This window comes from Lampetra planeri, chromosome 37 (assembly GCF_965212315.1).
Source record: "Lampetra planeri chromosome 37, kcLamPlan1.2.h2, whole genome shotgun sequence".
In the NCBI taxonomy this organism is placed as follows: Eukaryota; Metazoa; Chordata; class Hyperoartia; order Petromyzontiformes; family Petromyzontidae; genus Lampetra; species Lampetra planeri.
This window is the reverse complement of record NC_136143.1, coordinates 974,479-991,551: the sequence shown is the minus strand read 5'-3', so window position 1 is coordinate 991,551 and position 17,073 is coordinate 974,479. Positions and strand designations below refer to the sequence as shown.

General features: G+C 43.9%; 1 protein-coding gene across 1 annotated transcript in view; it reads left to right on the top strand.

Annotated features, from left to right (window-relative positions):
• Positions 1 to 17,073, top strand: part of LOC144730853 (WD repeat and SOCS box-containing protein 1-like) — a 31,813-nt gene that overhangs the window by 726 nt on the left and 14,014 nt on the right. Inside the window, exons 2-5 of the mRNA XM_078611628.1 lie at positions 2,603 to 2,777; positions 3,667 to 3,932; positions 10,267 to 10,398; positions 12,575 to 12,675. Of these exons, the coding sequence (XP_078467754.1) occupies positions 2,603 to 2,777; positions 3,667 to 3,932; positions 10,267 to 10,398; positions 12,575 to 12,675 (674 nt within the window). The remainder of the gene's footprint in view (positions 1 to 2,602; positions 2,778 to 3,666; positions 3,933 to 10,266; positions 10,399 to 12,574; positions 12,676 to 17,073) is intronic.

The window sequence follows — 17,073 nt, the reverse complement described above, 5'->3', positions numbered from 1 at the left end:
CGCCTGCTGCTGCTGTGTATTTGGAGTTTGCGTGTCTCTCATCATCATCATCAACATCACGGTGGCTAGGAGATGTTAACTACCTCGCCTGGTCTGCAGGAGGTCATGGGTTCGATCCGGACCCCTGACGCCTGCTGCTGTATATTTGGAGTTTGTGTGTTCTCCACGTGTTTGCGTGGATTTTTATCCGGGTACTCCGGTTTTCCCCTTCACATTTTAAACATGTTTTTAGGTTACAGTATTTGGCTGCTATACATTTCCACATGATAAGCGACTTTGAGCTATCATTTGTGGCCAGGCCACTTAACAAAAGCGCTACATAGCTCAGTGGGCCTTATCTGGTAAAATATATATTTTTATTGTTTATTTGGACCGCAAGCATTGAGCTGTTTTTGGGTATAATTAAACCGCGTCTTGCTGTCGGTGAAAGTGGATGAATTCACTCGAATATAATAAATGCCTCCTATCTAACTATTCCATCTCAATATTTATATTCTCGCGTATGATGGCAGCAGTCAAAGGGGCTAGGGACGTGTCATTGTTGAGATCAGCTGGCCACGACGAGAGGGCATCGGGAGGACGCTCTCGTGTTGCTTTTCATCCTTCCATTGAAGGAGCGCAGACGACAGTACGGTATTGTTTGGGTTACACGGCCACAACCGCACGACTCTGGCTTGTCTTTGTTTAACATGTGCGGTTCTTTATATATATCTCGGGGTATACGTATATGTATCTATGAGTCTCATGTATTTGAATCTGTCGGTCTATATATATACACGAGTCTCATCAGGTATCTGTCTCGGAGTGTGTTCAGTATATGTGTTTCTGAATGGGTTTACGAAGTTTGGATTGTATGCCCGTAGCCGCACTATTGTGGCTTTTCTTTAAATTTGATCTGGCTCCGTGCGTGTCTTTGAGTGTAACACTCTTTATGGATCTGAGTCTTTTTGAGTCTGAGTCTTTATCTCTCCGTGTCTATATGTATCTCTGAGTCAATGTTTATCTTTATCTCTGGGTTTACTATTTGGTCCATAGTTTGGGTTGTATGGTCACAATGGCACTACTGTGGCTTGTCTTCATATTTTCATTCATGAAGGAGATTGTGCGCATCGCTGTGAAAATCAGAATCTTTATTTAGACTGGAGGAATCCGATGCGCTATAAAGCTCTTTTTCACAGATGTTCAGTAGGAGTGGGTCCGCAAGTCACATGAGCATTGAGCTGCGGGCATAATTTCCAGGGGTGATGTTGGTCAATATTTATGTGGATGGAATTCAATCTGAGGTATTTCTCTGAAATATTTAGATGGAATATATTTTGTGGGAGGTTTTTGCAGGAATCTGCGATGTTTAAGATATTTCACTGGAATATTTCTTTGGTAATATTTTTCTGAAAATGTTTTCTGGGATATTGATGCGAAATATTTCTGAAATTTTTATTAATTATATATTTGAGAAATGGTACGATCATTTATTGCAAAACTTGCGGAAATGATCAACCCTGACTCAAAAGGGGACTTGATTACCATTGTTGACTGTCCTTTAATGTTACATTTGACAAAGGCATGAGAGTTCTGTAAAATAATTTTGTTACTTAACATAATTTGATTTAAACAAATTAATTTACATTTAACTATTGTATACGCTTATTTTTGAGGAGGTGCAGTGGCCAAATTGCGCTCTGAATTCAGCAACCCCATTTTGATTCCCAGCCACGTCGAACATGAGTGGCAAGTGATATCTGAACAGGTCATGGGCCCCTTCACAAGACTGCACCCGCACAGCCCCCATAACCAGTGTATTGTGGGGAAATCCTTTCATCCATAAGTGGATTGGTGAAAAAACGTAAATTGTCTAGTATTTATGGACCCAATACGGTAATGGTGTAGAACAATAACATGTCCCATGGTATTTTTATTGACTTTTTGGGTATCGCAAGTTAAATATTCAACTCTTAAACTCTATCATTTTGGAGCTTTGCGTAATTAAATGGATTCCTGCATTGCTACTCGTGATGTTGTAAGCTTTATAGACGTACATAATTCTGAGCATAGTAACGAAGGAAGATACAATTGTAGTGATTAAGCATAAAAATGTATCCATCAATGCTGTGTTTGCATCTTATCGCATCCAAAGGACAGCGTAACCTTGTATGTATGTTAAACTGCAGCCAACCGTACTAATTGGAGGCGTGGTGGAAGGACAACAATATAAACACAAAAGCAGTTCTGGTATTGCAGTTCCGTTAAAAGAAGTAAACATGTTATTGAAACTTGTAAATGTCTCCCGTACCAGTCGTTAAATTTACACATTCCAATGGCAGGGATCCGTCTAAAAGATGACTACTGTTGGCCAATAGCAGCATCCACAGTATAATGTTTTATTACGTTATATATGTGGGTTGCTTAGTGATTACGTGCATATGTGTGTGTCTGCGTGAACGTTCGTGTTGATGTGCATCCGTTAATTTATAAATTAATGTAATGGCGCCGTCCACACCACCTCCTGTATTTCCTGATGGCCTTAGAAGGTGCTCGTATCATCACGAGCACCAACAGTCTATTAAGGTCATGTTTGGGGAACTGTTTTTGTGGACAAATGCAGCCCCATCCTACCTGGTGAGCGAGCTGAGACCTCCGAGCGGGCCCCCCCGCGGCCTCAAGTCTGGCTGTGAGGTGAGGGCGGTGGCTTGGTCCCCCGACGGGACCTTCGTCGCCTGGGCGCAGGGACCTCGCGGCACCGTGCGGCTCCTGCCCTGGTCTCCCAGGCTCAACAACTTGTGAGTGGCAACAACAACACCGTTAAAAACAGATATCACTCTTCACTCCTCCTGTCTACCCAAGGACATTCCACAAATTAGGCAACTTTGCCGTTACAATTTAATTCCTCCTAATAATGCTTATGCGGTGGGGAGTGGTGGTGCAGTCGTTAGACACCTGAGTTTGATTTTTGCCACACCTGACATCGGTGGTGAGTGATATATGAACGGTGCTGGACATCCCCTCGGCTTCACCAATTCGTACTAACCAGCGCGGTGAAGTTTAATTGCAGCTTTAGAAAATGACTGGAGTACTCTGATCGCAACACTACCCTGAAGTATATGTAGATAATCGACATTTATTTGGATCAATACATTTTGTACCAGTCGTAATTAATTATAATTACAATGTAATTGTAATTTCAGAAAACAGTGCTCCTGTAATTGTAATGACAATTTACCCCAGCTCTGATACAGTGAGTTTAACCAATGTAGCGACTTGTTAGAGACAAGATTTGGGTTGGGCAGTAGGGTGGATCAATCGTAACACTTCACCTTCACAGCAAGTAGGACCTGGGTTCGATTCCTGACTCGGGTGCATTTCTGCATGGAGTTTGTATATTTTCCACCTGTTCTGCATGGATTTCCCCCAGGTTCTCCAGTTTTCTCCCATTTTTAAAAAAACCCCATACATTGTAATTTGTATTGGCCAAACAGCTCCAATGCTGATATTACCTGCCAATCACTCTATTGAGATTACACGCAGCAGCATCTCACCCCTCTGCTGCAAAAACTTGGGCTGACCCTCATGAAAAATAGTCTTGAGACTCTGTGAGGCTTTCCTGGGCAAACTAGTGGAATTATAATAATGATCGTCCCCCTCGTGCATGCGTGGTTGTCACTGGCCCAGACCGAGCGGCAGCGGCGAGGTGATAGCTGACGGCGATGGCGCCGTTGTTGAGGAGGGTGACGGGAACGACGTGGGGAACGACGTGGGCGGTCGTACCATCGAGTGCGGCGAGACGGTGTGGAGCCTCGCGCTGGGCTCGCCGCTGCCTGGGAAGACGAGCCGCTGCATCAACATCGAGTTCCACCGCTTTCGCTTTGACGACGACGCCCTGGTGCTCGCCACCGGCCTCGCCAGCGGCCGCATCAAGATCTGGGACTTGTATACCGGTGGGTGGCGTGGGAGTGAGGGATCATCGAAAAAAATTTGCAGCTAAAACTCCGATTATTTACTACTATATTTACCCAAGAATGTCAGTGTGTAATGTGCATGACGTCACTCCACGTCGACCAGTCCCCCCTCATTAATAATCATGAGCAGGTGACGTCCTCCAAATGGACCCCCCCCCGCCATTAATAATAATTAGCGGGTGACGTCGCTCCGTATGCGGGGGAGAGGCGCCTCCTCCCCCTCCTCGGTGTCAACTTACAACCCTCACTACAAAGGCAGAACCCTCATGTCACGCGAAACGCTATTGAGACATAGAAGTAAAAAGGACGTCATGATGAACAAGGGATTATAACCTTAAAATTTTATAGGTCTGTGTCACCGTGGCCTTACAAATTGCTCACGAATGGATGCAATGAATATCATGTCGCGGTCTGCTTTTCGCTTGTGAGTTTCAGATTTACTGCAATACACCCGTCCTTGGACAGACAAAAGGCTAGTTATTATAATAGTAATGTAATTTAATGGTATAATTTACAGTCCTTTCTTTGTTGGTGGATGAAGGCCTCCCATGCTGTGCCGGTCATGGGGATTGTTTGAACATGTTTCACCATGCTGGATCGGTGTGGGTTGGCGAAGGGAGACAACGGGAGTTGTTCAGATATCACTCGCCATTGATGTTAGCCGTGGCTGTAAATGAAAGTAAGGTGCCAGGTTTGGGTCCTTTGTGTAGTGGAGTGTGCACTCTACTGTTTTTCTACAACTGTAGCTGTACTTCACCACGCAGGTCAGTGCAGGTTTATGAAGATTGTCGGTGAGGGATCTGTTCAGAGATCGCTTACCACTGATATTAGCATTGGTCAACAATTGAACTTGGATTTCCAGGTTCACCAGCGAAATCCACGAACCACTGCATCCACCAAAACATTTATTTTAGTTTGGTTTATAGGAGTTGCTCTTTGCAATGGTACTTGAAATTGATCACTCCTTTTTCAAGGTCCTTCAGAAGCGTCAAGGTTGTTTTGAAAGCAGCTTTGTGTTGTTTATCCAGGCCACTCACTTTTGTGGCTGTTCGTATTTAATGCACAACAAAAGGGTTGGGTGGTATGTGGTGCTGTTCAACAAAAAATACTTTGCACAGCGGAGGGAACAGTAACATGCTGGTACATTTTTAGTCTGTTATTAGATTGGCAGTGCGTGCTTTACATACATTCCACACAGCCATCTGACCAGATTGCGCCACCACTAATATGCTTTCAGAGTAACAGCTGAGGTTTTTAACCAATGTAATGTTCTAATGTTCCAATGAACATTGGTTACCGGGTTCACAACGCAGTGCGAAAACCTTTGCACAGCTGCTGCGCAGAGGAACAATTCTTAATTTAGCACACGCTGAGGAGTATCTTGTAACCTTCATTATGGGTGGCAGGGTGAAGCAGTGGGAACATTTTCCACACAGCACGTGGGGCTTCGGTTCGTTTCCTGACTTGGGTGCCTTTCTGCATAGGTTTGTTTGTTCTCCCTCTTTTGGGCATAGATTTCGTCAGGGTTTTCCATTTTTCCTCTCGTATCTAGAAAAAAAGACAATGTAACTGATTTTGGCCAAACATTCTAGTGCTGAAGGATTACCTTAAAATTATTCTACAGTGGTACCTCAAAATACGTCGTTAATTCGTTCCAGAAGGTAGGACTTATACCGAAAATGATGTATACCAAACGAATTTTTCCCATAAGAAATAAAGGGAAAGAAAGTAATCCGTTCCAGAGTATAATAAATGATATTTTATATGGCATATTATACATTAATGGGGTTGTATAAAATAATTTAGACACTTATTACTAAAATGAATACATAAATTATAGCAAGGGTTGGGCACTGAACGAGATCTACTGTACAGGCAGACTGAGGAGCGGCGCTTTGTTTCAGTCGTGAACGGGGTATACGCGGGTACGCAGTGGCTCATCCCAACTCATACAAGTTCTAGCAAGCGCATCGTATCCCAAGTAAGACGTCATATCCCAAGACATTTTTCTCTCGTCAAAACACGACGTATACCAAATTCGACGTATTCCAAAGCGGTCGTATACCGATGTATGACTGTATTTGGATACACTTAGCAACTTGATAGGACCCTTCTGAAAGAGTATTGGTACTCACAAATGCTTGCCTGCTTAAACGAGCATAAAACAATAACACATTCTGCATTATAACACAATATATAAAATGTATGGCAGGCTTATATTTTGGACTATGATCTTTTTTCAAAGTAGATCTATGAAGGGCAACCAAATGTTTCCGAACAATTTAACCTACAAATCGAGAGTACATTTTGCAATGGGAAATCTTGAAATTGTGAGGGATTATTAATAGTTTGTACCATGCTGTGAGAAATCCACGGTAATTGTCGTTTATATTTCCAGCTGGATGACACTGGTAGAGCAACTTGCAATCGTAAGGGGCTGAATTAATTTTTTGGTCGGAACATCAACTCGGTGCATTATCTTTCCTGGCTGAATATAATCAGTACCATGCTGTGAGAAATCAACGATGCTTGTCCTGTAGGTGATACGGATCCCTCCATAGGAATGTAGAAATCTATCACTGACCCAGCTCTGCCCTGCCCAATTTTCAATTGAGCAGGGAGAAACGTTTTGACACCAAGCATTTTGCATGCAAGTGATGGACAGTTTTAAGTCACAGCCACAGGGTAGCAAACAAAACTTGATCAATTTCGATTTAAAGCTTTCGTGACTGCAGGGATTCATCTTCTTGGTTCTTTCGGTAAAGTCACGTAGAAGGGAAGTAATACAATAATAAAAATAAAACATAATAAAAATAATATAATAATATAATTCTCACTAGTGGCTTTTCTCTGCCAAGCATTGGAACTGCCAGGTGACTGATTACCATGACCAAATGCCTCTACGCCGCTTGCACAACTTTATAATGAGATTGCGAGAGTGTCAACAGCCAGCACTCCAATTGGCTTCTGTGCGGCTGCCAAGCAATTATGGTTAACGTGTTTTTGCCACATGTCCCTCTGCCAACCACATACAGTGTTTCTATTGGCTGATGTTTTATCGATGTTTATGTGCATTAACTTTCTTTTGGCTCGGTGTGCTACGTTTAGATGTATGGATTGAGGTAACTCATTGGCGAGGGGAAAAAGGTCATAATACATTTTCCTGTTTGGTTGATTCTTTATTGACCAATTAAAAGCACTGCTGAAGGTCATGGCAGGACTTTTGTGGTCAATCAGTAACAGGGCGGATGTTTGGAGTGTTGTTGTTTCACACTAGTCTCAACGAGATTTCTTGGTCTACGTTGTTATTTTTTGGACGTGTACAGAGTGGTACAGTAGCACACCCTACAGTCAGTAAAATGTGAATCTCGGGAGCCATGCAGCATTCTGAAATAAGACGAGTTGCAGTGTTAGGTAGCGTTATATAACTCGAGTGACACATTGATTTGTTTTCGGGTTGTGCCGCTTGTGGTTTGGCATGTCTGACGTTTTATCCCGTAAGCATGGAGCTTCATATTAGTTCTTAAAGAAACCACATCCGAGAGTGACACGGCACGACTGTGAAAACGTATGCAGTAGCATGACTCATTGGTTGCTTCCCTTTTGGTTTTAAATATGAATGTCTAAACGGTGAGATCATTTACCCAAGGTGTTCTGCATAGATGACCGCATCATTTTTTCCCCTCCCTGCAAAGGAGTTTTTGGGGTTTTTTGTTGTTGTAAAAGTTGGATGGATTTTCAAGCGGAGTGGGTCACTCTGTGCTGGATCTGGCCAGCTTGACACGGGTCAGCCTGTACTAAGCTTTTTTGTAAAAAGTCGTTTGTTGACTCGAGGGAGAAATAAAAATAAAATCGTAAAATTTTCCAGGATGTAGAAACGACTATGCGTGGCGAACTTTTTTCTCTCACAGCTTGACAAAAACTTGTCGTAACATTTGCGCGACGAACGTAGCTCGAGGTGAAGAAGGCCCAGCCATATAATAAGTTCCAGATATAACGCAAGATAAAACACGAATCTCGTATGTTTTAATATACTGCCGAATCTCTCAACCAGATGCTCAAATCTCCAACCAGTGAATTATAGTTGATTTCCCTTTTGTTTTGAAAAAAAATTTGGCTTGGCTGTGGTCTCCTCCGTATTAATATTCTGGACCGTTGTTGGCATTCTGTAGCTTGCTATGGCTTGCTGATGAGCCCCAATGAGAGTGAAACACACGCGTCTCCCATCTTGCAAACCACTGCACACACAACGGTTTTCCTGAAAGTTGTCCCAAAGATTGAGTAGTGTTTGGCAGCGAGTGAAAAAAATCCTTAAAAAGATAGATTTAATTGTTATCCTCATTGAATCAACATTAACATGGTGAATGACGATTTACAAGAGTGGCTAAACCCTGGGTAGTGTATTGTGCATACGTGACTTAGGAAAGAGGCTGGAGTTTTATTTGAAACACATCTGTGGTCCAAGCGGCCAAAAGTAGACCACGAGCCAAGAAAGTGGAGCCATGAAACCATATTAAATGCCTTTACTGTACATGTCTATGTAAGCCCTTTTGTCAGTCTGCTGCTGGATGAGGGCTTCAAAATTCTGTGTGGCTCGTGGGGGTTATACACCATACTTGACCACGCTGGTCAGTGTGTGGACATTTTTTGTTTAACCGTGCAATTCGGTGCCCTAACAATATATGCGAAAAGAGAATCTTGTATTCACTCTCTGGCCACGAAGTGCTTTTTAGGTTTGTTACATTCAGTTTTACAGGCAAGCATTGACTCGCAATATGGTCGTAAACAGCTGCTGCACAGAAACGGTAAGTTGTGAGCATGCTATTATAGGCGTATTTTTGTTGTATGACTGCTAGTTGACTATTGATTGATTGTGCAGTTTATGAGATTAAGTTGGCCGGGGCTCTTGCGTGGGCAGTGTGAAGCCCCGGAGGGTGGGGGAGGGCAGGGGCCTGGCGCTACAGATTTGGCCGTAGGGCGACACTGCAAAAAAGGAGGCGTCGACGGATGGCACCAGCCGATAGGTGGATCTACGTGGACGCTCCCTCCACCCTCCTCCCTTCCTGCTGTAAGGGATTGGCTCTTAGAGCCACAGCTGCTGACGTTTGGCCAACGCCCCACTGCCCACAGCTGTATTCTGCCTGTCTGCAAAACATCCGTGAACAGTCAGATAATCGCAGAATTTTGCAAGGTCACTCCAGGTTGTGATAAGGGAAAGACAACAAGAAAGGCCAATGACACATTTGGTGATGGTTGTGGTGTGTAAAACCTTGCTATTGCTTATATATACAATACATGTGTGCATTTAAAAAAATGTATCTGTTACTCAAAAATGAATTGTTGAGCACATTTTAAAGTGTTCAGCTTTAACTGCATTCTTCAGATTATAAGATGCAATTCCCACCCCCACCTTCCACTGTATTTTTAAGCAAAATTAGGGGGTGCATCTTATCAACTGCTCGGGGTGCGTGACCATATTGGTAAAACTGTTGAAAATGGGCACACGTTTGAGTGGGTTCTGTATCGTCTTATCAGGAGAATGTGGTAATGGTCCCAAGGCTTGTTTTGTTGACAAAGCTGTTGACAAGACAAGTGACAGTTGCTCTGGGTAAAGGTGTGCACATAAAATTAACTGATGAGGATGTGGAACTTTTTTGTAAACAATTGAGTCTGATTTTTTTTCCCCAGATAATATATGCACTGCATCCAAATGACCATTTCTGCAAGAGACTTTTGAACAACTTGTCCCCGCTTTTGGAATGTGGGATTTACAACACTCGGTCAAGACTCGAATGGAAATAAACACCATCCCTTGTTAGCTTGAGCAGGAAACCACTTGATTTATTTTTTATTTTTTTGAAATGGCTACCTTGTGTGGAACTTGCCACGTGGTAGCCACCTCTACAGAACATCCTCAACCCTATTTTGTTGGGTTGCCACGTATATGTCCATATAATTTAACCAAAGATCTTTACTTGTTGTCATGTACCTTGATTAATTGCCTGTCAAAAATGAGACGTGTGCATTCGTTTTCATTCATTTGTCCTGGGATGATTGATTCATATCGCCTGAACATACGGATAAGTGCTGTTAAACCCAAACTGGGAAGTCCTGATGGTGCACTCGTGGCAATCGATGTTTGAACCTAACACACGGAGTTCCCCGAGGTTTTTTTCTTCAGAAAATTGGGTGCAAAATGCTGCTGGAATAATTTCCTCATCACACCCATATTTGGTGCTCGCTCTCACCTTGGCAATAGAATATAGGTCGCTGAAGGTGGGATTGTTTGTGATTTTTGTGTCTGCGTGTGCAGGCAAGTTCCTGCTGTACCTCATGGACCACACGGCCATTGTGCAGGACCTCACCTTTGCGCCCGATGGCAGCCTGATGCTCGTGTCCGCGTCACGCGACAAAACCCTGCGCGTCTGGGACCTCAAGGATGACGGTGAGAATGGGCGAGCGTCGCTTATGAACAACAACTCCCAATTAACCAAAGCAACAACCACTTTACAAAAATAGATTTTCCAAGTGATGAAAAAAACCAACCCAAAACAAAGTTGTTGACCTGCCCTCTAGTCATAGGGCTACAATCTCCTGGCTGGCTAATATTTGTCTTATCACCTGACGATGCGGTTATCGTGCTGCAAATAGTGCTGTGTACAAAAGGGTGCTTCACGTGAAAGCCTCATTGCTTTCCCGCCATTGTCTTGAATGACCTTCGTGGTCATTGACGGTGCTGATTGTGCATTGGCGTGATCGATGGTGGCTCTGGGGTGGTGTTGGCATCCGTTTTCAGCGATTGGAATGCGTGGCAAGGGGCTCGTATTGCCTGCATCGGTGAGAATTGGCACGAGTGAGATTCGTTGTCTCAAGCCGAGCGGCCGCCAAATTGGGATTGAACCAAGTTGCCCAATCGCTAATTACTGCACAAAGACAAACATCTATATATATATAAAATCGCAAGTCTGTCTGTCTGTCTGTGTGTCTGTGTGTCGCCGGACCATACGCAGTTTCATTGGACGAAATGTGAGGGATTTGCGAGACACGATTGGTCCGTTTGGTTTTCCACGGCGGTTGCCCCTGGCAACGGGTAGCGACGCATTCGCTGCGGGGTGGACGCCATTTTTAATTCCCGTTAAAAATATGCGCACGCATTAACACGCGACTCTGAGGTAAATTCATCAAAGTTTCACGTCCTCTTCACTCCCCCCCCCCCACCCCAATGTGTGCAATTACTATTATAGGGTCGCTAGATAATAAAATTATAGCGATTAGACAGTATTATTGTAGCGCGGGGGGGGGGGGGGGGCAGGGGTAGCAGCCCATCTGTGTATATATGTAAGGTTATTAAGAAATATATTTTTCACCCGGGCAACGCCGGGTACTTCTGCTAGTATTGTATAAATTAGGTTTTGCCAGGTCTTGCTCGGAGGGATGAAATTGATGGATTTTGAATATCGGACGAATGACACGTGGACCATACAGTGTGAAGGTCCCTAGCTAGTTGTGGTGAGAGAATGTGTGAACATTTTAACACATATGCTTTTGCGACCCATATCCATAATAGAGGTTTTTTTGGGTTGGATCGCATAAATATATACGTGTCGTTAAACCTGCCACCACCCCACACAGCCAACTAGTAAGGGTTGTTACGTAAACAGAAGTTGCCAATTAGTCACTAATACAGCACACCGGTGTGTTGGAGAGCCAAGCCACAACATTTACAATTTGAGTACAACGTTTCGCCAGTAATTATAACTAGCTTCATCATGCGACAGCCAGATTTGTCGAGAAGTCCACCTGGCGGGTTTAGCGACACTTATATATGTACACGATCTAACCCAAAAAAACCTCTGAACACGATTGCAGTTTCTCCTATTGCAGTGATTAATTGGAATCGTCTATCATGGTTCACCGACGCGATGCAGCACTTTGACTGTGGCAATTTAGGAAAGCACTGTGGTAAAGATCCCAATTCAGCTTAAAAGTCCTGAGTTCAAACACCAACTGAGGCCCATTGTCTTTGTGAGGTCGATAAGATGAAGTCCCACATGGTGGGAAGTCCACAATGAGTGAGACTGGTCTCTGTCATATGAACATAGAATTTCCACCACTGCTTTAAGGCCACCGACAGATGAGCACCACTTACTGACTCGTTGAGTTGAGCTGCTTTAGCTGTGAACACCGGTTTCATTGAGGTCACACCAATACCGTTTGTCCACTGTTCAGCCAAGCCAGCCCGGCGCACCTCCTCAGAATGCACCATTTTTACTTTCCACTTTAGAAGCAGAGCCACGTTGCTGACGTCGCGTGAAATGAATGCATCAAGACGCTTCCAGATGACTAGTGACACTGTTTGAATTGTACCGACTAATGTCGGACACAATGAATGAGTCATTAGCCCCGCCCATGCTTGGTTCGAGCCAGATTCAAATATCTTGAGGCCATCGTGTCATGGTTTGTCGCTGCATGGGGAAAATAGCCAGTGGAATATCACCTGTACCTTGAGGGTGGCTGCAAAGGTTCAGTACATATGTCAGTGGAAAAGGGGGTTGGGATCCTTTTTGTACTTTACTGATGAATGAGAGTGTGTGTGTGTGTGGTGCGTGCTGCTGCTGCAGGTAACATGGTGAAGGTGCTCAAAGGCCACCACAAATGGGTAAACGCCAGCGCCTTCTCCCCGGACGCCTCCATGCTGTGCTCTGTTGGAGCGGGGAAATCTGTGAGTGCCCCCCGATTACCCCTCCCTACCCCCCACTGCTCCTCCTTCCTCCCTCAACCACCCCCACTCACCCAACCATCCCCCTCCCCCATCCCAACCCAAGAACCACTGTTACGGTCGGTCACTCCCGGTTTAACCTTTGGTTTCCCCCCAACATGTGGGTTCTCCTCACCGAGAGCCTGTTGCTAACGGTGTATGCCCGCCAGTGGGGCAATTATTTGTCGCTCGGCATGTGTGCAGTGAAGGCCCCCCCCCCCTCCAGTGTGTACTCCCGTGGTGAGACGGCCGTCGTATGAAGTGGTCGCTTGTGAACGCAAGTCGGTGGCCCAGAGTGGTTTCTAACAGCGCAGAGGCTGTGTTTGGAGTTGAGTTGCCCATTTGTTGGCGAACTCAGAATTGACAAGGGTGGCATTTACAAGGGCCTCACTGTGGAATATGCACAGAGCGGAGTTGTTTGTGTTTTTTTTTATGGAACAAAGTCATGGGAATATTCAAGAGTTTATGATTTTGTGAGGCGAGTTGTCATCAGACAGAAAAATGAAAGTGAACAAAAAAAATTGGGTGAAAAGTCATAAAACAGTTAAGATTACTTCTAGATTTGAAGCTTTCGTGACTGCAAGGAATCATCTTCTTAGGTTTTTTCGGTAAAGTCACGTAGAAAGTAAAATAAAACAAAAACAAAAATCACGACGTTTCGGAGGCAACACAAGTCTCTGTCATCAGGTGGGACCGTCACAGCCAGATTGGCCACGGCAGAAGAATCAGTTCTGCCGTGGCCGATCATTGCTACAACTCGGTGGGCTCTCATGAAATTGTCTTTTCCGAGACCAAGGTTCTCTGCAAACCTCCCGGCTACCATCAAAGGTTTGTACACGAAGCCATACAAATATACAAACACAGACATAATTTCAACCGTGATGATGGGTACAAACTTGGTAATCATTGGAAAGATGTTATCAACCACGCAAAAAAGACTTAATCACAAATTTTTTGGACCATCTTATCTGACAGGCACTATTTTACTGTACTTTACCGAGTGTTAACATCCCCAGTTATTTTAACAGTACTCTCTTCATTGTTCAGCCAGCATTGGTATAAACATGGGCATTTTCGTTCTTTTGTTTATCATGTGTATCAGACCCCCCTCCCCCTCTCTCTCCATTGTGTTGGCGTGTGCAGTAATTGGCCGCTTGCGCACAAGCGCTTCCACGTCCGTCGCCCACCCTTTTGGCCTCGCCCCCCCCCCGCCCCCCCCCCTCCCTCCCGATACGTTCCATTCATTGGCTACCATAGTCTGATGAGCTCCCCCTAAGTTTGTACCCATCATCATTTTCGTTCTTTTTTCTATCATGTGTATTAGACCTCCCCTCCTCCTCTCTGCCCATTGTGTTGGCGGGTGCAGTGGCTGGCCGCTTGCGCACAATCGCTCCATTGTGTTGGCGTGTGCAGTAATTGGCCGCTTGCGCACAAGCGCTTCCACGTCCATCGCCCACCCTCCCTCCCGATACGTTCCTTTCATTGGCTACCATAGTCTGATGAGCTCCCCCCTCCCTCTCCCTCCCCCCTCAACTCGCTTTTAAGGGATTACATCTTGAATCATTGCCTCACTTGATACAGCTAATCTGGCTGTGACGGTCCCACCTGATGACGGAGACTTGTGTTGCCTCCGAAACGTCGTGATTTTTGTTTTTATTTTATTTTACTTTCTACGTGACTTTACCGAAAAAACCTAAGAAGTTAAGATTACCATTCCCTGTCACAAAGTGTTGCCCTGTGGTAAATGAATTACAGGTCGTGTGTGTATTGGCAAAATGCGGTGTGTTTGGTTATAAAGAATGAGTGGGCTTATTGGAGATTATGCCATGCCAATATTCAAGTTATGATAAACATCTTCAGCAGTGTTTTTTTTTACAAATTATTAACTCCATATATCACATCTTGTTTGACAACATCAGCTCACACTTGCATTTAAAAAAACCTAAAGTTATAAATTCCTAAATCTTTACTTAAAGCTATAAATCTGTATACCGCTTTGCCTTATGAAGTCATCACTTGCGAAAATTAAACTCTTAGTTCAATGGACGAACTTTTAATTTGTGCTGACGTTCCAGTAGCAATTAATGCCTTGGAGTGCAGTGAGATGAATTTCACGCCATGTTCCTGCAAATGCAGATGCATAAACTACGGCTGCGTTAAATGCCATCTCGTATAGAAACCCGTTGTAAGCGCCACAAATAAAATTCAGACGATATCCCCCAAGCATGATTTGCTCGCATGTAGAAAATTAATAAGTAACGTCGCCAAATTGAGACCAGCTGTTGACCAATGAGTTATGCAAATTATACAATTAAACAATATAATGTATGTTCTCAAGTGAAAGCAAAGTGGTACTTTTTTTTTTGGTTTTTATTGTTAAATTGTTACTATTGGGCAGTAGTTCATACGGTTGCTCCGCAGTTGTTGTTGAAGACAAGGGATTTCTCGTCGTGACAAGAAGGCCCCAGTGCAGGGCGCGTGTTATTACTCCCATTCATGCCACACTAACTCGTGACTTTGTTAACAAATCGTTCTGTCACAGTGCGTGACCATGTGATCTGGTAAACAAAATAACCTAGAAACCAAACGGTGAATGCTTTATAGGGCAGCAGGGTGGTGCAGTGGTAACTCTTGTGCCTCACAGCACGAAGCACCTGGGTTCAATTTCGACTCGGTACCTGTCTGTGTGGAGTTTGTATGTTCCTCCCCCTGTTCTGTATGGGTTTTGTCTGGGTTCTCCAGTTCTTTCCATTGCTAAAATAAAATATACATTGTTAACTGGTGGTATTGGCCAAAATACCCCCACGCTGAACATCTATTTGCAAAATACGCCATTGAGATTTCACATGGCAGCAACCTCACCCCCCTACTGTGATAACTTTACAGGTCCCACCTGAAAAAGTTGAGCCTTAGTGAGGCTCTCCTGTGTAATCAAGCCTGATGATAATGAATATTAAGTATGGCCTTTTAGGTGCTCTCGTAATTCGATGGCCTCGCACTGTGTTATGTGGTACCGCTGGATTTGTTCACCTAACAGATGTACCGTTTGCGTGATTTCTAAAATGTTTTGACAACTGCTTTGTTTTTTTGTTAAATAATTGTGGAAAATTAGTGTTTCGGGACCAAACAAATAAGGCTTTGATTTTTTTTCGCTGCTTGGAACTTACCATTAAAGCTTGCCAACCTCGTTGAACTTTAGGGCTGGGAGTGTTTGGTAGTGATCAATGTATGTAAAAAAAAAAGTGTGTGCACTATGAAATGAATCAGTCATTTGCCAGCAATTGCTACTGTGCACTTTACAGACACTTGTGATAATTGCTCTAACTTGGTTTATTGGTGTCAAGATGATATTCTTATGCGACACACCAGCCCTAAATGAAGGAGCTTGTCACAACGGCCGTTCCGAAATTGTGACGCCGTCGCTTGATGTTGGCCATGCTTCTGCCAGAGCAGCTGTTTTATACAGAGCCCCAAATATCTTGTATTACATTAAATCCAAACGATGGAAATATTCATTCGAGCTGCACACGTTTCCGAAGACTAGATGTAACCGACGTCATCGAAATCAAAATGGAAACCGAAATCGGCGCGAGACATTTGTTGGCCAAGGAACTAGACTTTTGGCGCAGTGCGTGGATGTGGGAAAAATCAAACATCACGGGGCTTCGAGCAGGATAAATAAAATGTAGCCAGGCGCACTCCCCCGTGATGCACGCACTCGCGGGCAGGTGCGTGCGTGGAGCCTGGCAGAAGCGTGGCCGTTTTGGCAGGAAATGTCTATGAGTGCCTTTTGCGCCTTGTGTTCTTCTTTTTCTCTTGCAGCTCTAGGCCGTTGATGCCTTGGCTGTGACAGCACTTTCTCGCCCAAAGGAAGTTCCTTTGGCGTAAAAACGTGTGACATGTTACAGTTTTTTTTCATCCACTTGTATGTTGTATAACTATATAATATCCTTATTGTAAAAAGAGTGGCAACCTACATTTTTTAAGAAACTTTTCTCGTAAGATATTCAAATTAAAAGGTTTGGGCTCTCCATTGAGTTACTGTAATACGAATACTTGAAAATATTACAGGGCTATAAATCTCTGGAAAGTAATAACTTTTACTCTGTCGTGCGCTGCATCTTTTCGAAGATTAAAGGGTTGCATTAACATTTGTTGATGAAACAAGTCTGCTCTGGATGGGCTTTAACTTAATTGAGACTCATCAGTAAAGTGCGGCCAGCCGATGGATTAGAAGTTATGCAATAAATGCAAACCTTGTTCTGCCCTGGCCAAGATTCACATAAATATTGTATGTATATCTGTTAAAGCAATACGTATAAAAAAGGTGTAATAGTAAGTTGTCTGTTACACGAGAGGACA